The sequence below is a fragment of the Haliotis asinina genome, chromosome 10, assembly GCF_037392515.1.
Source record: "Haliotis asinina isolate JCU_RB_2024 chromosome 10, JCU_Hal_asi_v2, whole genome shotgun sequence".
In the NCBI taxonomy this organism is placed as follows: domain Eukaryota; kingdom Metazoa; phylum Mollusca; class Gastropoda; order Lepetellida; family Haliotidae; genus Haliotis; species Haliotis asinina.
This window is the reverse complement of record NC_090289.1, coordinates 27,349,234-27,373,877: the sequence shown is the minus strand read 5'-3', so window position 1 is coordinate 27,373,877 and position 24,644 is coordinate 27,349,234. Positions and strand designations below refer to the sequence as shown.

General features: G+C 39.6%; 2 protein-coding genes across 5 annotated transcripts in view; both read left to right on the top strand.

Annotated features, from left to right (window-relative positions):
- LOC137298125 (oxysterol-binding protein-related protein 6-like) overlaps positions 1-24,644 on the top strand; it is a 102,577-nt gene that overhangs the window by 11,411 nt on the left and 66,522 nt on the right. The window lies entirely within an intron of this gene.
- Positions 17,981-19,478, top strand: LOC137298588 (tigger transposable element-derived protein 6-like). Its single transcript, XM_067830884.1, has 2 exons — positions 17,981-18,907; positions 19,449-19,478. Exons 1-2 carry the CDS (start codon positions 17,981-17,983, stop codon positions 19,476-19,478), a joined length of 957 nt encoding a protein of 318 aa, XP_067686985.1.

Below are 24,644 nucleotides of genomic sequence, written 5' to 3'. Positions count from 1 at the left end.
TGTGTGTGTGCAGTCACAGATGTTAGAGTAAGTCGACCCCAGAAATCGAGTGATTTACATTTGGTGTGTTACTCAATTACAGTGGGAGAAACAATGTGTATTTTGTTTCAGCAGTGAACTGGACTACTCATCTTAATGGACGAGGTAACAGCTTTGTGCAACGAACCAGTGTTGTTTTCGCTGTAGTTTCTACAATCTCGCTTAAATCATTTCCTTGTTCTCGGCACTGCCTAACGGTGATATAAGGACATCCCTTCACGTGTCATGTCAGAACGACCTTTTGTCCAGCCTATCGTATCTTTCCTTACAAGCGACAGTCAGAATGAGTTTTCTCATCATGAGAAGCTCAAAGTGGGATATTCTCTACAGCAGTTATTGGCTTGATGTCTATCACCTTGCTTCAATGGCATAAACGCTGAATCAGCAGGTTAACCACAGCCCTTGGTAAGTAATGTCATACCATTTCAGCCATCTGTAAGTTATTCTAGAATGGTCTTTTTTTCATTTTTCAAAGTTTAAATCCACTTTTCCTCATGTATCCCCAAATGAAACTCATGGACTGAACAAAGCTTGATTAGGCTTCTTTCTGATTGGATTATGATGACTTCTTGTCAGCCATTTCACTTGTCAGTCAAAGTTTGTGAAAGTATTTATATTTTTTTCATGTTTTGTAATGGTGGAAAACCAAGTTCCGTGGATAGTCAACCTCCTTGTTTTGATGCAGGTTCTAATTGCTTGATAATGGTGTAAGTACCTACACCAAAACATTGCACTCATTGCAATAAAGTAGTTTACTGTCCCTAGAACCTGGTTTTTCTTCACTCTACAATTTCTTAAACGCCTCTCAGAGACGTGTTCTGTAATTGGTTGTCCACAAGTCATCAAACCTCACCACTATATCCCATAGACTGGCTCTTACAACAAGCATGGGTTAATACTGAACGTCACTTTTAACCTGGCTGGACATTCACCAGTGCTTTGTTTACCAGTAGCATTTCCTAGGATCTAATTCTGAGGAGATTGTAATTGTCACAGTATGTATTTCTTATTGTCACAAAAGGGACCAAATTGGCTGGTGAGGAGGCTTAATGTGACTTTGTTGGTTGTGTGTCATTGTGCTTTGGCTTTGTCAGATCGCTGACACGTCATCAGTCCCCAATTACACAGATCAATGCTCATGCTGTTGATCACTGGATTGTCTGGTTCAGACTCAATTATTTTCAGACCACCACCATATATCTGGAATATTGCTGAGTGAGGTGTAAAACTACACCTGCTACCCAAATATGTCATTTCCACCATGGCCTTGCTGCCCAGCCCCTTGCCCTTCCACTCCTGCTCTGCTGTTGCCCTTCAGTCCTTGCCCCACTGCCCCACTGCACACTGCCTCCTTATTCCTTTGGCTCTTGCTTTTCTTCACTCCTAATCCCTCCTGTCCTAAATACCTCCTGACCCTTGCCCACTTTTCTTCCTCCCCCCTCGGCCCCCTGCCTCTTGGCCCCACCTGCCCACATCTCTGGAGCATCTGAGGTAGAGGTCTGCCAGTGTATTGACCCACTGAGAAAATCTTGGGGAAAAACGTAACCAAACCAAACTTTGGTAGAGTAAAATACAGCTTCATATGATGACACAATTGATCAGATGGCTGTGAAAGTGTAAATACATTCAAGGCTTAGTAACACTGGAGACTGTATTCGTATATTGATAGGCAGCTGGGGAAGGATCTCTGTGGTGTTGTTGCTGAAATACTGCTGATATGATGCTGAACTGTTGATGCTATAGTGTTGGTGTTGTGTTGATGAAATGCTGGAGTTATTTTGCCGAACTGTTGATGCTATAGTGTTGAATAGTGGAGTTGTATTGCTGAGATGTTGGTGTTGTGTTCATGAAATGCTGGAGTTATGTAGCCACAAAAAATGATGTTATGTTGCTGAATATTGGTTTTATGTTGTGAAAATACTGGTGTTGTTATGTTACTAAAAAATGGTGTTGTGTTGCCGTAATATTGGTGTCACTGCAACTAGTTCTGAGAATTAGGAATCTCTCAATCGATGATTGCTTCTGTCCTGACTTTTTAGGTAGAATTAAACACATTTTCAGGCCTTGACAACTTCGTCAAGTGTTTCAAACACTGAAACAGTTGTTGTAAATGACTTGTGTTTGATTATAAGAAAATGTGATTGACAGTTTGGTCATTGGTCAGTGCAACCAGTCTTCAGTTATTTCAGTTAATCAAACCAACACTAAAACAAGTGAGAGAGAGAGAGACACAGACACAGACACACACAGAGACACACACACACACAGAGACACACACACACACATAGACACACAGACACAGACAGACAGACAGATAGACAGGCAGACACACACGAACATGAACACAAAAAGTGAGACTACACAATTCTACATCATGCCAGCAGGCATCAAACACAATAATATAAGCAATTCAGCTCAATGTATTCATCTGCATTAACACAACAAGAAGTCTGTTTGAGGTCATCAGGTAAACATGTACCGCTGGTTAATTGCGAAATAGATTAATCACTGCCTTTCATGTGTATGAGTGTGCAGTTTACACAAGTGACAGGCCCTGCCTCATATATTTCATTAGTGGCTATAGGTACAGTTGTGCTTGGAGGTAAGACTGACTGTCTGCCTCCCTCCCTCGTTATTTGTTATATTGATGAGTTTCCATCTAGCGCTCTCACACTCAATCTCTGACAATTACCACCATGGATTAAACAAGCTGTGGAACACAGGTGTTATTACACGGACACCTTGATTACACAGAAATTTTGTTGACTCTAGCTGTTTTGAAATATGTCCCTTCCTTTGAATTCAGTTCATTTATCATAGTGTGGTTATCTGTTCTATATCATAAGATGTAGGCTTTGTAGGGTCACAGTTATCTAAAGTGCAAAATAAACTTGCATCAGTTTCTGTTGTCAGTTTCTGTTGTGAGTATGCAATTATGTTTGTGGGTTTCATCTAGGTATGTGCTTTGACATGTTTCTTGTGGTCTTGATCACAGAATGGTGTCCACCAGCTCTAGTGTTTGTGCTCCTTAATGTTTGATCCCCTATTGTGAGAGGATACGTAAATAGTGTGTAGTGTTTGTTCGTTCGTCTGAATCAAGGTTTGTAGATGAAGGTTATCTCTGGACAGGTCAGTCAGTATACAATGCATCAAACATTGGCCTGACATCAGTTTTTACCAACGCTTTGCTAAAGCTTTGGGCGGTAGGGTAGCATAGTGGTTAGGGTGTTCGCTTGTCATGCCAAAGACCTGGTTCAATTCTCCCCTGGGGTACAATGTGTGAAGCCCATTTCTGCCTTCCCCCGTTGATATTGCTGGAAGGCTGCTAAAAGTGGTGGGACACCTTACTCGCCAACTCTTTTGGTGTCTGGGAGAGGTAGGGGTTGTTAGATTCTGTTAATTAATCACGATAGCACATTTGGAAAATATTTCTCAACTTTTGTCAGTATTAGACGTATCTAACCGGTGAGCCAACTTCTCATTAGGCCTGTGTGGTGTAGTGGTTAGAGCCCAGAGAGTTGAAGGTTGCAGGTTTGTTCCCCAGTTGTGTCATACCAAAAGACGTTAAAATATGGTACTTGTTTGTTAATTAATGGGTACAAGGACTGGTCGACTTGGAGTCAGTATAATGAGTGGTGTATTAATGTTTAACTGGAGCATGGTATTTCAGTCAGCTGGCTCTATAAAACCAGTTTAAGTACAGGCTAATACAAGAAGCCACACATACACATGCATGCATGTCATCATATGAGCGAAATATTCTTAAGTGTGACGTTAAACCCCATTTCACCTCACCTTCACCCCTTCTCATGGACTAAGACATTGTTGGATGATATTCATGATATTGTCTTCACTTATGTTCTTGAATCAGCTTACGTAACTCACGACCTGGTTGTAAGCTGTCGGTCAACACTCATCTGTCAAGACGTTCTTATCACATTCCTTGTAACTGGAGATAAGTGAGGTTGTATATCTGTTTGGTCAACCATCTGAAACATATGTCTCTGCTGTGTGACATATTCACAGTTTCTTCCACAGAGTTGTTCATTTTGCACTTGCATAGAGGTTCTTTGTCCCTTTGAACTTACATGAATCAATCATGATAAGGAACACCAAGAATTGTACTCCAACAAGAGGGAATTGAAAAATGGCTTTTATGTGACAAACAATTTATTTAACTACTACTATTTATTTAATTACTACTCCACCCACACTGTGTCACGTATTGTAGAAAGTATTGGTTGCTTTGACTCATGTACACCTGTCCTTTCCTTCAAGGGGGAGGGAGCGATTCTATAGAAAGGAACCAATTCCGTGAACTGGACAAAGGAACCTTTAATGGAATTGGGGTCCGTCAGAAAAAACCCATTGGGATCCAAGAGAAAGGAACTATTCATGCTGTCTGACAGCGTTCTATAAATAATCAAATCCAACCCAGACAATCCTGTGGTCGACAGCATGAGCATCAATCTACATAAAATAGGATATGATGACATGTCAACCAGGTTAGAGAATCTGTGTCACCACCGGATACAGTTAGTTGCCTTTTACGACAAGTATGGGTTGCTGATGATCAATTCCAACATTAGAAAGTAATACCAAGCTTTAGAACAGTGACTGACTGACTGAGTTTGGTTTAATGCTGCTTTTAGAAAAATTGCAGCAACAGCAATGTGGGGACTCAGCTTTAGACCAACTAATCATAGTTTGCACATAGAAACTGGAAGATAGACTAGTGTTGTCAGATCTGACAATGTCTTTGATGTAATGAAATATTGGGTGAATACCACTTCCTTTTAACATGCTCAAGTCTGGTAACCCTATGTAATCATACCTCAATAGATCAATTCACCTCAGTTATGAAAACAAGTTATAAACCACTTGCTTTGAGATTATCTAATTTATCAAGGAAGGTTTTGTTCGAATGAAATTTATCATGTACATTACAGTACCTTTATTTTTGTCATGGATAAGCTCACTCTGTTCATGGAGTAAATTATCTGTATGTTCTCAGTGCCGCAACGTGGGATTTATGACAATAAACTTCTTTGAAGGTAATGCCAAGCTTGTATTCCCATAATGAGTTGCAACAATTCATACATTTGTCAAGCCATGAAAAGTTAATGGCAAGCTGACATAACCACTGCTGACAATGTAGTAACTGCTTGCATTCAAGCATTGGTCTATTTCAATGAGTTCAATTGATTGTGAAGAAGATTAGTGCAATGTACACCAATAGATTTCATTGTGGCTGGGCTCTATTGCAGTCAATGAGGAAGACTTGTGAGGTACTGATGATGAATATGCTTCAGATATTACGATTAATAATGTCGGGAGATTTGTTCCCGAAACTGAAAAGGAAATAATGGAGTATTGTTATGAGAACAAATATATGTGAATTTGATGAAAATTGAAAAGAAAGTATTAATGTGATTGGATATTGTGGAAGAAGTTGTGTCATTGTGTAGGAGCATTAGCTCTTGGGGAATCTATATTTATAATGCTGGTGGATTTTTCTTCTAAGTGGAATTACTGTTGAGGAAGATTATGTTGAATTGCGAACTTTTGAGTTATTAGGTGTAAGTCAATATAGAGATGAGATTACTTGTTTGGAAAGTGAATTATCTTAGCTTTATAAGTAGCATCTTTTTAAAAGAAAAATTCAATAAAGAGAAACTAGAATGTAAGGATTGCTTAGACAAAAAGGGAGTGTGGTACGAGACCATTTGGAAACATGGTTTGTGTTTGATTGTGTTGAATTGATTCAGGTTTAGATCTTGAGTTTGGAACTGAACTAGAAATGGATCTTGATTTAGAAGGAATTAGAAAGTTTATTTTGATGATGCAAGGAAGGATATTTCTGAAGCTAGTACAGACTGTCCATAGTACCTCTTCCAAGGAGGTAACTGGTTTGTTGGTTTGTTGTTTATCTCAGCAATATTTCAGCTATATGGCAGTGGTCTGTCTCTTAGGTACTAGAAGGTCATGGTCACATGACTTTATCCAACCGGGTACCCATTTTCTGCTGAGTGATCAGGGACAATTTTGAACAAACTCACTTGCCTAAGGTGAGGCCACATGTGCTTCGTTGTGGGGCAAGACTGAAGACCTGGAAACTCTCAGGAGACAAGCTATCAGACATGGTCAACCATCCAAGGACTGTCTGAGCTCAATGTTGCTTAACTTCAACCTGAATTTTTAACCTGAGCTCTTTGCACAGGACCATACACCACCACACAATATATGTTGGTCTGTACCATGACCTAATGTGATGAATATTTAGGACCAGGACCTCGTTTCACAAAGCTGGCGTAGCGCTGCGACTGCCGTAATTCTGTATTACAGTATAGGCGGTATAGCAGTCCTGGAACTACGACTGTCCTAGGTCTATGGTGTGTGTGACAGTAAAGGAGGTACTGCAGTCATAGTGCAACAACTGTCGTAAGTCTGTGGTCTGTGTTACAGTATAGGAGGTACTGCAGTCATTGTGCAATGACTGTCGTAATTCTATGTTACAGTACATGTGATATAGTAGTCACAGGACTGCGACTGTCGTAAGTCTATGGTCAGTGTTAGAGGTGTTGTGGAGGTACTGCAGTCATTGCACTACAATTACTGTAATCATGGTAATGAAATGGAGGCCTGCATAACTTCAGCCTATCCAGCAGCTGTGGGATAGTCCAGTGGTTAAAGCATCAGCTCAACATGCCAAAGATCTGGGTTTGATTTCCTACATGGCTGAAATGTGTGACTATTTCTGGTGTGCCCCACCATGACGTTTTTGGAATATTGCTAAAAGTGGCGTAAAACTATACTGAGTCAGGTTAGCTTTCTTCCCCCATCAAGATGTCATGGTTAAATTTGACAGGAAACTTATTCAAAACACAAAGTGTTAAACACAACTCACTTATTCACTTAATTACAGCTTTTGTGCATAATGGTAACTGAAATTTTTTATTTGTTAATTTTATTGTTCACCAAGTGTTATGTATGTTTGAAGGACATTGTGCACAATCTACTTTAACTCTGTTATAGTAGAAGACAAATTGTTATGGATGTCAACTACCTCTTTATTATTTAGGCATGACGAAGGGGCAAGGAATAGCCCAGAAACGTGTAAATAATTGACACTGACATCTGGAACATTTTGTCTTATATTGGACTACCAACTTCTAAATGCCTCTCAAGAATTTTTAAGTTTGTTGGTCTAGATGAAAATATTGCTTCGGTGAAAGAATCATCAAACTTCGTGTGCGTGTCATATACATTTTATGCACAGGAAATTAGGGTGGTAGGGGCCCTTTCAAAGTGCACTCACTGACTATCTTATCACCAAAAGAGATTTATATCTTAATATTTTTACACTCTTGCCATCACACTTCTTTTAGATAAAAACCTGTAAATCAAGCTATGAAAATGGCTTGGTTAAAGAAACACTCACTGATGGAAGGAAAAGCACCACTGGGAATCTAGGTCAAAACACCTGTCTCTTTTCGCTTGTTAGAACATTTACAATTCAATTTTTAATGTTCGACATGTATAGTTACTTCGTGCTTTAGTGGTCATTAATAAAGTCTAGATTCTTTCAGATTTTGAATATCACATCTCACTAGGGTTCCTTTTCAATTTAAACATGTTTAGTGAGTTATGTGTGTAACAAACTAAAATTAATGTTTATTAGTAGTTTATCAGTAGAGGACGTAACGTGTACGCGAGACGGTCTCCCGTTACGTGTACAAGTGACTACCTGAGAGGGGGTCACTCATACGCGTGACTGCCTGATCATAGACAGGGAAATTCTGCATGTCACACAAAAACGCGTCTAAAAGTGTTATTTATGAAAATAATTAAACAAAATTTGCTACAGTTGTTGAATGATGGTCAAGTTATTGAATGACGTGAATGAAAGCATAAAAAGAGGAAATTAAATTGTCAAAAAATGACAAAAAAGTGCAAAATTTGAGCAAAAAATGACGATATTTAACAGAGAATTTCACCTATGTACATATTTTTCAGAAACTTAAATTTAGTATTTTCTGAAAGCTCATTCATCGTAGATTCATAATATATATGCACTTTTCGATGCACACCAACGCACACCTGTTTGTTATTGTGTTGAAACATGTTTACTTTCTTCGAAACTGCGCGAACCGTCTCGCGTATAAGTGACTGGGTTACCGTGTCATTAATGGGAGGTAACTGATGCCTGACTAAATTGCTCAGTCAAAACATCCGTCTTGCGTCTTGGACTGTCCGAAGCGTACGTAATTTACATGGCGATATTTTTCTTACGTTACAACAATGAGGATATCATAAATTATAACAAAATCACGAATAACATTTTTTCATGCGGAATACTCTTTTTGTTGGAAGTATAATCATTGGAAAACACGACCACTTCTACCGATGTAAAAACAGTTTTACGTTTTATGTTTGCTGCTATAGCAGTAGATTTTAGACTTTTGACGGCACTTTTCACCTGTGTGCACATTTCACACAAACATGATCTTTATATTTTCTGAAAGCTTGTTCCATGCAGATTGACCTCGTATAAGTACTTGTTCGTGTACACGAATGCACATAGGTGTACAATCGCGATGAAACACATCTACTTTCCACCCACCGCTCGTCACAGACACACAAACGGCCTCACAATTTCGTTACCCGTACGAGAGACGCTACAAAGAAGCACGAACGAAAGTAGTCAGTTTTTGACGGCAATTTTCACCTATGTGCACATTTCACACAAACATGATCTTTATATTTTCTGAAAGCTTGTTCCATGCAGTTTTACCTCGTATAAGTACTTGTTCGTGTACACGAATGCACATAGGTGTACAATCGCGATGAAACACATCTACTTTCCACCCACCGCTCGTCACAGACACACAAACGGCCTCACAATTTCGTTACGCGTACGAGAGACGCTACCCAGAAGCACGAACGAAAGTAGTCGGTTTTTGACGGCAATTATCACCTATGTGCACATTTCACACAAACATGATCTTTATATTTTCTGAAAGCTTGTTCCATGCAGTTTTACCTCGTATAAGTACTTGTTCGTGTACACGAATGCACATAGGTGTACAATCGCGATGAAACACATCTACTTTCCACCCACCGCTCGTCACAGACACACAAACGGCCTCACAATTTCGTTACGCGTACGAGAGACGCTACAAAGAAGCACGAACGAAAGTAGTCAGTTTTTGACGGCAATTTTCACCTATGTGCACATTTCACACAAACACGATCTTTATATTTTCTGAAAGCTTGTTCCATGCAGATTTACCTCGTATAAGTACTTGTTCGTGTACACGAATGCACATAGGTGTACAATCGCGATGAAACACATCTACTTTCCACCCACCGCTCGTCACAGACACACAAACGGCCTCACAATTTCGTTACCCGTACGAGAGACGCTACAAAGAAGCACGAACGAAAGTAGTCAGTTTTTGACGGCAATTTTCACCTATGTGCACATTTCACACAAACATGATCTTTATATTTTCTGAAAGCTTGTTCCATGCAGTTTTACCTCGTATAAGTACTTGTTCGTGTACACGAATGCACATAGGTGTACAATCGCGATGAAACACATCTACTTTCCACCCACCGCTCGTCACAGACACACAAACGGCCTCACAATTTCGTTACGCGTACGAGAGACGCTACCCAGAAGCACGAACGAAAGTAGTCGGTTTTTGACGGCAATTATCACCTATGTGCACATTTCACACAAACATGATCTTTATATTTTCTGAAAGCTTGTTCCATGCAGTTTTACCTCGTATAAGTACTTGTTCGTGTACACGAATGCACATAGGTGTACAATCGCGATGAAACACATCTACTTTCCACCCACCGCTCGTCACAGACACACAAACGGCCTCACAATTTCGTTACGCGTACGAGAGACGCTACAAAGAAGCACGAACGAAAGTAGTCAGTTTTTGACGGCAATTTTCACCTATGTGCACATTTCACACAAACACGATCTTTATATTTTCTGAAAGCTTGTTCCATGCAGATTTACCTCGTATAAGTACTTGTTCGTGTACACGAATGCACATAGGTGTACAATCGCGATGAAACACATCTACTTTCCACCCACCGCTCGTCACAGACACACAAACGGCCTCACAATTTCGCTACCCGTACGAGAGACGCTACAAAGAAGCACGAACGAAAGTAGTCAGTTTTTGACGGCAATTTTCACCTATGTGCACATTTCACACAAACACGATCTTTATATTTTCTGAAAGCTTGTTCCATGCAGATTTACCTCGTATAAGTACTTGTTCGTGTACACGAATGCACATAGGTGTACAATCGCGATGAAACACATCTACTTTCCACCCACCGCTCGTCACAGACACACAAACGGCCTCAATTTCGTTACGCGTACGAGAGACGCTACCCAGAAGCCCGAACGAAAGTAGTCAGTTTTTGACGGCAATTTTCACCTATGTGCACATTTCACACAAACATGATCTTTATATTTTCTGAAAGCTTGTTCCATGCAGATTTACCTCGTATAAGTACTTGTTCGTGTACACGAATGCACATAGGTGTACAATCGCGATGAAACACATCTACTTTCCACCCACCGCTCGTCACAGACACACAAACGGCCTCACAATTTCGTTACGCGTACGAGAGACGCTACAAAGAAGCACGAACGAAAGTAGTCAGTTTTTGACGGCAATTTTCACCTATGTGCACATTTCACACAAACACGATCTTTATATTTTCTGAAAGCTTGTTCCATGCAGATTTACCTCGTATAAGTACTTGTTCGTGTACACGAATGCACATAGGTGTACAATCGCGATGAAACACATCTACTTTCCACCCACCGCTCGTCACAGACACACAAACGGCCTCACAATTTCGTTACGCTTACGAGAGACGCTACCCAGAGGCACGAACGAAAGTAGTCAGTTTTTGACGGCAATTTTCACCTATGTGCACATTTCACACAAACATGATCTTTATATTTTCTGAAAGCTTGTTCCATGCAGATTTACCTCGTATAAGTACTTGTTCGTGTACACGAATGCACATAGGTGTACAATCTCGATGAAACACATCTACTTTCCACCCACCGCTCGTCACAGACACACAAACCTTACTCACAAGATCGTTACGACTACGAGAGACGCCTTTTGCCACGGGAGCAGACCCGGTGCTCAATATGTTCACTCGCATCAAGTGGTAAGTAACTTCAGAGGACTGCATGATCTTTAATAGTTTACGTAAAATGTATTCTTGAACACACTGCATGCAGGATTTACCACTCATTTCCTTAAGTTTTATGTCATTGTCATCAACACGTAATATTATAGAAATACGATTTCTCGACTTCTAAACAGATGACGTGAATGTGATAAAAAGAGTTATTTAGACGGAGATTTATGTATTCATATGTATTGTTTCCAGTCTAAGTAAACTTAGCCTCAGTACTTTTCCTTACGCTCCACTACTGAGTCTAACAAAACCTTATGGGAGGTCGCGTCAGGTAACCTTTGGGACTGACCAATCGCGAAAGTGGACATTCGCACACACCTTTTGAACTTTTATCTCGAAAAGGTTCGTACCCGAACGATTCCGAATGTTATTTAGCGTATGATCGCTTCTGGATGATTCACACGGCGCACATTACAACCATGACAACAGAGTAAACGGTCTCCGAAAACAGTGTTTTGGCAATATTCAAGGGATCTCATCTTGCAGAAATATTAGCCAATGGTAACCATGTCAACAGAAACCCCAAAGCGTATATACCGCAGGTCAAATATTTTTCAAATGTATTTTCTGCGGATTGTTGTTTGTGGAGAGATCTGTGCCCCTAAGTAGTAGCCGTTGTCTGATTGGTTAAATCTATATAACCGTCTCGCTATTGATTGGACGGTCATAGGTCGCTCAAAGGTTGCCTGATGCGACCTTCTGCTAGGGTTTGTTAAACTCAGTGGTGGAGTTTAAGGAATAACATTGAGACTGAGTTTACTTAGATTGACATTGTTTCAAAGCTGTATTATTAGTCAACTACAGCAATAAAATCAGTCGAGCCATCCCTGTTACACACGGAAGATGCCACTTCCCTGAGCAGATTTTGCTCACCTACATATCAACTGAATTTTTGTCACAACTGAATAAACATGATTCTGTCTTTTACCAGTTTAACAACACAGAACAAAATAGTTAGCATTTAATTGTGCGTTTTTAAGTTTACCACGGACGATAAAAACATCGTAAGCAGGAAACTGCACAGTGGCTGGCCGTGTCCACAAGACAGCCGTGTCAACTGTCTGCAAATATGCTGTCTCCAAACCCAATAAATGGGTATCCAGTCTCCTACCTGTATATTCAGGGCTAATCAACTGCAGTCATAAACTATGCCTGACTGCATCCTCTTCATTCCGGCTTAATCATTGCTGGAAAACAGTGTCGTGTGTGATATTGCATAATCTGCGTGAAATTTATTTGTGTTTCATTCTGTCAGGGGACAAATACAATTCGCCGTACTGAAGAATTTTGAACATGCACCTGTGTCCGAGAATATATAACTATTTCCATAGTTATACTAAATACATATAAAACATTCAGTGAAAGGTTACGTAATTATGACAAATAATGCAAAACTCCCTGGTATACACATATTTCTTCATTCTGCAGATGATGGCTGAAAAGGCTGTCCAAACCAACATGCTGGACTGTAGCTGGGTCTGGTTGTCTTCCCCTGTCCATGCTGTCGCCCAGGAAGGAAAACCCTTCCTATTTCACGCATATACATAGAACATATATTTCTGTGTTGGCTTTGAATGTATTGTTTTTATCTATGAATACTGTTTAAATCATCTACCAAAGTAAAAGATAGGAAAGCCGATGATAGTGTTGACAACGACGCACAGCACTTTCAAGCACTCTTCGAAGATAATCAGTACAAGAAGAACTCCTTCATACCAAAACAGAACACTTTGAAAACATTATAACATTAGGCAATAAAAATCTGTTTATAAGTCGTCGATCAGTAATGCTATGGACAATATTGTGAGTTTGTAATCATCTGGAACAATTTTACTCCTTTCTTCCTCATGAATATGTCATCTCATTATCATGTGAGAGATCGTTATCACGTGATCAGTTCAATCGGAATGAAGTAAGAAAACGCTATTTTGCCCACCTCCATGCGACTTGAATATTTGTCACCACAAAATAAACATTTCTATGGCCTTTCACAGATTATCAAACACAAACAGGAAACGGAATACATGTAATTAACATTTAATTATGTGTTTTCAAGCTATCATAAAATATACCTCGGACGACAAAGGCACCGTAAACAGGAAATTACACAATCGCCCCCCTCGTGTCCACCAGATAGCCGTGTAAACTGTCTGCAAACTCATTAGATGTACAACACCCTGAAGTAACGTGCTGTACTGCATCACACCTGTTGCCTGTCTCCACCTGTATATTCAGTGATACCCAACTACATTCATTAACTATGCCTGGCCGCGTTCGGCCCAGTCTTCACTCCAGTGTCACTTGTGTGATACAATAAATTGCGTAATCCAAATGAAAGTTAATTGTGTTGCATTCGGCCAAAAAGATGAACCAAGACAAGCTCAATTCGCCGCACTGATGTATTTGAAATATGTACATGTGTTTCATAACCATAGCTGTACTAAATACATCTAGAACATTCAGGGAAAGCTTCATACATTTTCGTTTTTATGACAAATAATGCAATGTTCCCTGGAATGTGCGTGTCCCCTCATTCTGCTGACTCCAGGCGGAAACGGGCATTTGGCCGTTCCCAGTCCAACGCAGCATGCAGGATTATACATGGGGCCGGTTGTCTTCCACTGGCCATGCTGTCTTCCAGGAACGAAAACCTTTTCTGTTTCAAGCATATACATAGAATATGTGTAAACAAGAAAGTCCCAGTTTTTACCTGAAGTAGATCTCGTAATGTGTGTTGTTAGTTTTGTTGTAGAAAAGGTATGTATGCAAATACGTATGTATTCGATCTAATTGAAGTTACCTGTATGTGTACAGGGTAAGTGAAATAACACATTCTTACCTTAATATACTGTGCACACTGAAGGGGATGGAGGAATGTCTTCCAGAATGAGGGATGTTACGCAAATCGCCGACATGATGCACAGTTCTTCAGAAAATGATGATTTGTAGAGTTAGCATGAGCTTACCGAATGCGTAATGTATCCGCCAGGTCATATGGAGTTTGATCGAAAGAGGGGGCGAAAGATATTACAACCTGCAGGGGGCGTTAAGTTTCCTTACTTAAATTTGTATTTTCGTACTTTTTTCATTTCGAAATTATGTCACAAAGTGTAATTTCTTTTTTTAAATGCCTTTATCAAATCATGTCAATTTCCGAAGGCATAAATTAGGTTCAAGTTACTTATATGCATTTTCATGATGAACAAGTCATCATTCGCAAGCTGGACCGTACAGAGGAACACCATCCTCAACTTGCAATAAGCAAACACGAGATCAGTGATCCGCTTGAGCGGCTCACCAGAAACCTTATAACAGTTAGCGTCTAATTAGTTTGTTTTCTTCCCAACTTCTGTCATTTTACACAATACACATCTTTTTACAGTGGTCTTAAAAGAAACATCATTTCTCTTTCAAGAGGTTCAGAAACGTTTGCATTTGGTTCGGTTCCAATGGTGAACACTAGCTAAGACTACAAATCGGTTTGCTATAATCGTCTTGGCAATGAAGTATTGCAGATTCATACCCGTGGAGATATTCAGAGAGATATGCATCATAGCCTAATTTTCATACATCAATAACATTTTTTTCAGATGTGTTTACAAAATAGTGTGTATACCGATGAAACTGCATGCTCACTTCCTTCGGATAACATCTCACATACAAGGGGTTCACGCTTCATTTGATTGGCTGAAACAGTCTGAAACAGGGACTGTATGTTCTGTAAAACAGCATGCACGGCTAATGCGAGCATAAACTGATATGTACTCTGGAAGATACGATATCCACATGTCAACACCATGAGCTGTAATGAAATATCGAAGCAGGTATTTTAGTATAACACTAACACGTACGTCACTTCCGAAAAATATGCAAATGATTTAATAGTTTTCGCAGGATTACTTTTGACGAAATTGGCAAAGTTTTGATTCATGCAAGAAGCGGTAGGGGTCGTATTAGTTTCAAAATATTCTGTAACTTTCTGCAAGATGAATACGTTGACATTTCCACCAGTAATACATTCAAATGAAATAAATCACCTTTTCATGAGCGATGAATTGATTTTTGTGTGATTGGCAATGGCATATGTTAAAAGCCGACCTTGGGCGTGGTATTCTGTTTTCCCGATGTTTTCACGTGCCGAAAAAATCGAAAATACAGAGGCCAAGTATGCATCAACCTAGGATGATTGTAAATATTTTGTCGGACAAACAACTTGTATTCTGCAGGTTGTAATCTGTTCAGTGCAAATGACGAAAGCGTGGCATCCGAGATCGAAAAACCTGATCATTCACGACTGTCAAGTACCCCACCACCCTTGGGGATTTTACGGGACGCTTTAATTACCCTGCATCGTGTTCGCACCCAATCGAGGTGGTTCCACGGTGATTGAATTAATTAGGGGGAATCGCTTCAGTTAGTACCGCGGAGCGCACCGTCTCGCGGACAAGAGACGATATGCCGTCTCGCGTACACGTTACGTCTCGGACTGTTTATTGTTCATGTCTGATATATTTCATCTCAGGGTGGTGGGTTAGCCTAGTGGTTAAAGCGTTCACTCATCATGCCTAAGACCAGGTTTGATTGCCCACGTGGGTGCAATGTATGAAGCCCTTTCTGCTGTCCCTAGCTGTCTCACTGAATAAACTGAGGTAATGTGAAATATCCATCTGTTAAAACCATTCCACATTATTCACAGATCAATATACTTTTAGTTCCTTGTAATTAATTGATTTCAGATCAAACAAGTTCAGTGCATATATTAAAAAACTATGCTAGCAAAATAGATGGACTGTATTGTCATACTACATAGGGCATTGTTTCGTTATACACAGGCACCTGGATCCACCCTTGAAGTCCTAAGGTAAATATTGGGAGTATTATACAGAGGTGTTGTGACAATCCCATGTGATCTGGAGCTACAAGGCCGTCTAGTTCAGATTGTGTGACACAGCGTAGAGGAATAGGGCCTTTGTCTAACAGGATGTGTTGTGTTACCATTATAGTGATAAGTAGTCCTAATACTATGATGAATGAATGCGAAATATGACAGTACCAGAGTTCAAGGTCTTGAGGTCAAGGTTACAGGAAATAGCCCCACTATGTTACATCACCCTAGAAGGACATTTGAAGTTGTTTTAAAGCAGACGAAAACTGACATGTTGTTGAATATCATATTGTTAATGATTTATGTATGATTAATTAAAAAATAAGGAAAACCTGCAGCCTGTGCAAAATAGTTTCCAGTTTTTGCTAGCCACTCAGGCTTGCTATCGTAACCTGAAAGTTACAGCCCATACAATAATTCATATTGTTGCATGATTAGAAAGTGTATTACAACTGAACAAGTCAGAAATAGTGATATATTACAAAATGACATGATGAAAAGTCTGTGGAGATTTACTAGCCTGACTGGATTTTATCTAGCAGCCTTTAGCTGGCGGGTCAGTGGCTGTTTCCCACAATGGTACTAATATGAATGCCATTATGTTCTCAGATGGATGGTTGTGTTCCAGTGTACATTGATTAAGTAGTTTTCATGCTCAATATTTTCATTCTTCTTTTCTTGCTCCCATCCGTCTTTCCATCCTTCTTTCCTTTCATTCACCCTTCCATCCATCCATCTGCCTGGTTTTTTGCTAAACCATGACCCACAGTCATTTGATGCTGATCTCAGAAACTTTTGGTTTACACAAAATACACAAATACTGAAACAATAATCAACTTGTGCATTTACTATCAATTACTTTTTGCTTTTTTTATGGATCCAAGGCTATATGTTGCTCAAGTTTTCAAAGGGTTTGTTGTAGAGTAAAAGAATTAAGTTTTTCATTATTTCTCCAAGTTTGCAAATTTGCCAGGTTGTTAGGATTGGCACAGAAATAAATCTTAATTCCCTGGGCTCAGTTGCTACCAAAACCTTAAATATCTGTATATGAACATGTGTGAAATCAACTGAAACATAATGAAAACGCAAAACAACCTTTAACCCATGATCAGAAAAGGTGTTGTTTTTATCAAGTTCATTTTCAGACAACCTGAAATGTTTCCAGCAACATTGATGTTTGACAACACCTTTTGTGATCAGGGGTTGAAGACTGACTTGCATTTTTATTGTGTTTTAGTAAGTTTGATCACTGTTCCATGAAATAATATTTGACATGAAACTAATTGTAAATAGAAGACAGTGATGTGACATTCTGTCTAGAACATCTAAATTTCAGCCTCAAAGATGTTCTATCTGTTCTTGTCTGTATAAGAGTTACTGGATATTTGCCTTCTCTAAAGTCACTGTTAGTTTTACATGGCATTTCTAAATTCAAGGTCTTGACGTTTTATGGTTTCGTTGACAGGTAATCCATAACTGTGTCATTACAAAAAATGGATATGGGAAGCACGGCTTGTATACAGTAAAGTTCACTTATAACGTACACGCTTACAACGAATTGACGGTTACAACGAACAAATTCAGAAGTCCCGACTGATTTCCTGTATATTGTTATGAATTAACTACCGTATACACCGAACACTGATAGTACGAATTATCTGTTACAACGAACAAATTGACGGGTCCCTCTGTGCTATTTCACGCGTTAATTGATGTGTTTACAACGAACAGCTGATCCGAATCCACTCGCATGTCATCTCACGTGTCACCAATTAGCTTGTGAAAACAAACAGGCTTCCTAACATGGGGTCAAGGGGATACATATTCAACGCTGATGAAACGGGACTTTTTTATAAGCTTGTACCACAGAGAACGCTTCACTTGAAAGGGGACAAATGCCACGGAGGAAAGAAATCTAAAGAACGCATTACTGTTCTAACTGCAGCAAACATGAGTGGTACAGAAAAACTGAAACTGTTAGTCATAGGGAAGTCAGAAAAGCCACGGTGTTTCAAGAATGTTCGAAGTTTACCAGTGGACTACAGATCAAACGGCAAAGCATGGATGACCTCTGATTTGTTCACTGAATGGGTGAACAAGCTCGACCAATCAATGAGGAGACAGAATCGGAAAGTTTTACTGTTGATTGACAACTGCCCCGCCCACCCACGTGTTCCTAATTTAAAGAATGTGACAGTGGCCTATTTACCACCGAATACGACATCGAGAATTCAACCAATGGATCAAGGGATCATTGCATCCCTTAAAAGTAACTATAGGAAACAGAAGATGGCAGATCTGATTAGTGCCTACGACAAGAAGGAGAAATACGAAGTGACATTGCTGTCTGCAGTCACTAACATCCACCGAGTCTGGTCTCACGTGACCTCTCAATGCATTGTCAACTGCTTTAGAAAGGGTGGGTTCAAGTTACCGGAGGAAAATGACATGGATCATTCTGAATTGGATGAAGATGACATACCCCTTGCAAACTTGCGTGGAATGTGGGGAGAAGTGACTGACATTGCTAATGTACCGGCAGAGGTGACACTCGAAGATTTCTTGAATGCAGATGAAAACATTGTGACCACAGAACGACTTACAGATGAAGATATAGTTACGGCCGTGAAGAAAGACAATGAAACAGTTGATAGTGATGAAGATGACAGTGAGACAGTGGCAGAAATGGAAGTGAAGACGACAGCAGAGGCAGCAACATGTTTAAAACATGTAAGAGACAAATGTCAAGACCAAATGTGCCGTTGTCCGTCTTTGATAATATTAATGATTGTATGCAAGCTGTGGAATCTATTCAAATGTCTGCTCGTGTTCAAACTAAAATTACCGATTTTGTTACAGATGCATAATAAAATACATGATCGATGATGAAATGAATGATCCATGACAATTATATGTTCGTTGGTTTTGTCTTATTTTATTTTCCGTGTGAACATGATCTTGTCTGAAATCAGTGGCGTGGTGACGATTCTTGGTAATTTCCAAATATTCACGAACATTCCCGAATCGCTTAGAAAGAACTTCGCTTACAATGAACTGAAAACAACAGTCCCTTTGAGTTCGTTTTAAACGAATATTACTGTATTTCGTTCACCTGGTTTGAAACTGTACTTGATCTGAAAGTCACACAGGCGAGCGATATTGATCTGGGTAAAATCTGAGATATGGAATTATCTTTATTTGCCTAAAGGTGATTCTAAATTCTTCTGTATCAAGTATCAGGTGAGTGACTGAATATTATATTTGCCTGTAGGAGCAGGATTACAAAGGCTTGTGGCAGTAGATCATGTTCAAGTCAAAAGATTTGTGACAGTGAGAGCTGTGGAACTGTATTGTGTGTCATTTGTCCTGCAACAAGCTCTTCTTCCACCCACGCATTGTTTCCATAATTCACAGCAACATGCTTCAGTTTCTGGCTCCAGTTGTGTTCACCCGTGAATATACAGGTTAGAAGTGATCTTTAGCAATCCATGCTTGTCATAATAGATGATGTACTGGATCGGGTGGCTTGTTGACTTGATTGACACATATCATCATAGCCAAAATTATGTTGATCACTGGATTGTCCAGTCCAGACTAATGTTTATTTACAGACAGCAGCCATATAGCTAGAATTTTGCTGAGTGCAGCATAAAACTGAATTCACTCACACTGAAGCCTGTAGCCACTTGAACCTTTCCTGTCTTCTAAGCTGGAATATTCTTGTATGACACATATTGACCAAATGTATGAAGCACACGCTCATTGACATGATGCATACTGGCACGATGTATGAAACATTCATTGACATGACGCATACTTGCACAATGTATGTCAGCACACGCTTGTATGACACATACTTACATATTAAACGCATGCTTGTATGACACATAATAACACAATATATTAAGCACAAACTCATATGACATACTGACATAGTGTTTGAAACACATATAGACATGACACATACTGACACATGTATGAAGCTCATGGTCATATGACGTATACTGACGCAATATATGAAACACATTGACATGACAATGTATGAAGCTCAAGTTCATATGACGTATACTGACGCAATATATGAAACACATGCTCATTTGACACATAGTGACACAATGTATGAATCACATGTTCATATGACACACTGACACAATGTAGTAAACACACATACTACACTCGGACTCAGTAATGATGACACAATTACCCATGTGCAGACACTAAAATGCCCACTCCACCATGGCTACACCAACTTGTTCACTAACATACTACCACTCAGCTCAGGTGATGTACTGCAAGACACAATATTAATTTGTATTCCACATCTCAAAGGATGTTGTGTTGGCCCTAATGCAATACTACTGCTCATCAAATTACAACCAGGGGAAATTAATTTGATATACTTACTTTCAATACAGGACCTTTTGTTTAGGGAATTGGCACCTCAGGGGAAACAAGCATGAATGTTGATGTCTGGTTTGGGAACGCTGATTGCATTATGATAGTCTCAATAAACGTGTGGCCAGCTCTGGCTTCAAGAACCACGACCCTTCCTCCAACTTTGGAAGACGTGCATTAGAATTTCATGAAGAAAGATGAAGTGCAGATCTATCCTCTTTGCTTTCTTTATTTAGTGTTTTTTTTTGTAGAATTGAAAATGTAGAAATAGAATAGAGTTTTTGTTGTAAAAATAAATAGCTGAAGTGGCCAAATTGAAAGTTTTGAATATGTGTCAATGGCTTTACATTGAAGTTGCCTACCTTATCATGGCAGACATATTATATTAGCACCATGGGAAATATATATGTATGTTGGCTTGAGAAGCATGCAGAAGTTCAGAACTTGTATAATTTTCACTTGTTGATGCAAAGTACCATGTGTTTCCTGGAAGGTTTATTGATTATATTTTAAGTTCTCACATGTCACATCTTCGGACCACATAATGTCTTGATGGGGAATTAGCTCTGTGCAGTGTCAGTTTCTGTAGTCTTGAATACAAATGGGACTGTTGACACTGCATGGAGCTTGGAAAGGTGATAGGTCACAAGCAAAAAGCTGTGATCTTTATCTGTTGACTGTGTTTTGCAGCATTTCAAGGAAATGAAAAGCTTTGCTCAAGTTTCATGTCAAGAGATACCGGTATGTCACAGACACAGGGTTGATTAACTGTGGTCGTATGTTTGTTGCAGATACCTTAATGGGGTTCTCAGGTACACAAATTGAACATTTTAAAGATAATGGCCTTGAGATTTTGAAATGGAGATGGTTTAGAAAGATAATGGAAATTTTCTCTTAAAATCAATTTTCGTTCCCTACTGAGAATGGTAGCCCAACTGTTTTGGTTCAAAGAGGGACATTTATGAAGAATGGTTTAGGACATCTTGACAGGTGTTATGAGGGCTTGACTGGTATATTGAAGGGTTGACTGGTATGGGGAGGGATTGACTGGTATTGTGACAGGTTGGGTTGACTGGTGTGGTGAACACTTGACTGAAGTGACTAGTGTGGTGAGGAGTTGACTGGTGTGGTGAAGGATTGACTGGTGTGGTGAGGGGTTGACTAGTGTGGTGAGGTGGTTGACTGTAGTGGTGAGGAGTTGACTGGTATGGTGAGGCAGTTGACTGGTGTGGTGAGAGGTTGACTGGTGTGGTGAGAGGTTGACTAGTGTGGTGAGGGGTTGACTGTGGTGAGGGGTTGACTGGTGTGGTGAGGGGTTGACCCGTGTGGTGAGATGGTTGACTGGTGTGGTGAGGGGTTGACTGGTGTGGTGAAGGGTTGACTAGTGTGGTAAAGGGTTGACTGGTGTGGTGAGGGGTTGACTATTGTGAAGAATAATTGACTGGTATGGGAGGAGTCAGTGGCAAGATTGCTGGGATGGGAAGTTGGAGAGATGTGGGATAGGTGACCGGTGGAATGGCAGGGAGGAATAGCAGAAGGGTGGCATGGTGAAATTGCAGGAGTGGAAATAGATGAATAGTGATTAGTGGTTGGAAGAGATGTTTTTCATGATGGTCGGAGTGGAAAGGGTTGTACTGTGAGTGAGCATCCACAATCTTTAATATCATCAAGAGATCTTGTCCCATGCCACCTTCCCAAAGAAGAAGCGATACCAAAACATTTTCCCTCCAACAGAACTGTTTAAATGCCATTTTCATCCAAACAATATTTCCATGAGAATCTCAATCAGATTTTAACAGATACTCCAGTCAAAGTCTCCTTCAAAATTTTGACAGTATATGTCCAAAATGCCTCTGTGAAACTACACAGGCCATACAGCCAGTGATATTTACATGTCCAACAGGTTTACTGAGCACAGCATTAGTCAGTCAGATACACAACCATCTTAATGTAGATCAATTGTTGATATGGACTTTTCATGTGAGAACAATTTGTCGACTTTGTCCATCAGCCGAAATAGAATCGTTCAATACTAATCGTGATTGATAAACTTGACTCCGAGCTTCATCAGTCTCCCTTGAAGGATTTTATGATGTCCGACTATTTTGGGCGTACAAGTATGATATCGATAAAACTTCCTACAAATAAGCTCCAGTTTGTGGGTAAATAGGTCCAGATATTTTGAGTTCCTCCTAGCCTACTAAATAGCTTTAACTGCTGATGATAAATATTGGTTCTGAATATTGATCATTGATTGTAGAGTAGAGAATGAGATTTTTGTACTAGACTTAAGTTGGAAATGCTATTGCTTTTTATGGGTACCCGGTTGGATGAGGAAGGTGTGTGCATGGAGTACACTCAGATTTTTCTCTAGATAGATGCATGAGAACAAAAAATCCTTTCTTAATCATTGATGAGGAAATTCAAAGGTAACACATTCTTGAAAAATTTAATCAAAGCATGCTTATTTTTTTATATTACTGTATTCAGGTAAAATGCATCACAAACAGATACATTGTTTTTTTCTGCTGAATGCAAGCAATTGTCCTCCAGGATATGAGTGTTGTGGTAACCTAGTGGTGAAAGGGTTCGCTGAAAGGGTCATGCCACATGGATACAATGTGTATTTCTTATATCAAAAAAAAGATTCAGTGTGGTAGGTTATAATCAGTCAAAGCAAAGTCTCAGTTTCAGGCACGTGTGCATCTGATTTCAACAATATTTCAATCATGGTGTGTCAGCTTGAGGCTGAAGGACATAAAATAAGCCTTTACCTTTGTCACTTTTGTATCTCATGAGCATGCAGATGGTACAAACAAATAATAGAAACATAGCCTAGACAGTCAGCTTCAAACACACTGCAAGGCTGTCCAGCATGGCTAAGGGAGACAACTCTACAGGTTGCAGTACTTTATTCAACTGAGCCTTATGTGAAGGATCTAAACCGACTCCGGACTTTTTGTTTGAAAAAGTAAGCCCATGGTGGAGGTAAATAGGGGAGGTGCAACAGTTGTGAAGATGAATTAAACCCAAGTTCTATGGATAGTCAACTTCTTTTTAGCAATGGGTGCGAGATTTCAGTGTAGATACTAACACTGTGATCAAGCAAGTGATTACTTGCATAGATAAACGTGCCTGGAGTTCAGTTGTACTTACAGCTTTAAATTACAGATTACAAGGTGTCCAGACAAATGGTAATTTGCAGGTCGATCAATACATGTAGAGATGTTCCTGGAGTGAAGACGGATTATGTCAACAATGATAGTTCTTATCTTGTGATTTGTGAGGATTAAATCCACATCCATGAAACTGAAGCAGTTTGATTTGAGATTTAATCATCAATGTCTGCAAGGCAGTTTAATTTCTTCCACGCATCTGATATTTCTTGCAAATAATTATTAAATGCTGATATCCATAAATGAAACATGAGTTATAAGAATCTTGGCTGTTCAGATATCTGGTACTACAGCCCACATTAAATCATTCTTGTGGGGGCCCACTGGCAATTAAATTGCAGATTAAAAGCAAAAGCTTTACTTATGCCATCAGTCTCAAATTATATACTGACAGGATCTCATGATGCAGTTTTTTTAAGTATGTGTGATATTACCTGATTAGGATTCATTTACCCAAGGCACAAAATATTGCTAGTATGACATAAACCAAAAAGCAAACAAAACATCACAAAATGTGATCCAAAACTATATTATCATTCAGTATAGAAGTAACCTAAGTTATGCATTATATTAAAATACTGTGGCAATTTTTTTTGTCAAACTTGTTGATGGCATTCTTAACATAATACCGAAATGTCATCAGTCATGGGGCGTTGTGTAGATGGACCCAGCATGTGAAGACCCTTTCAATATTCTGGTATTGCAACTGGACAGAGATCATGCACATCACAGTTTGCCATGACACCAGGAGTCATGGGATAGCCTAGACGTTAAAGTGCTCACTCATCACACCAAAGACAAGGGTTTGAGTCCCCACATGGGTACAATGTGTGAAGCCCATTTCTGCTGTCCCCTGCTGTGATATTGCTGCTGGAATGTTGCTAAAAGCAGTGCAA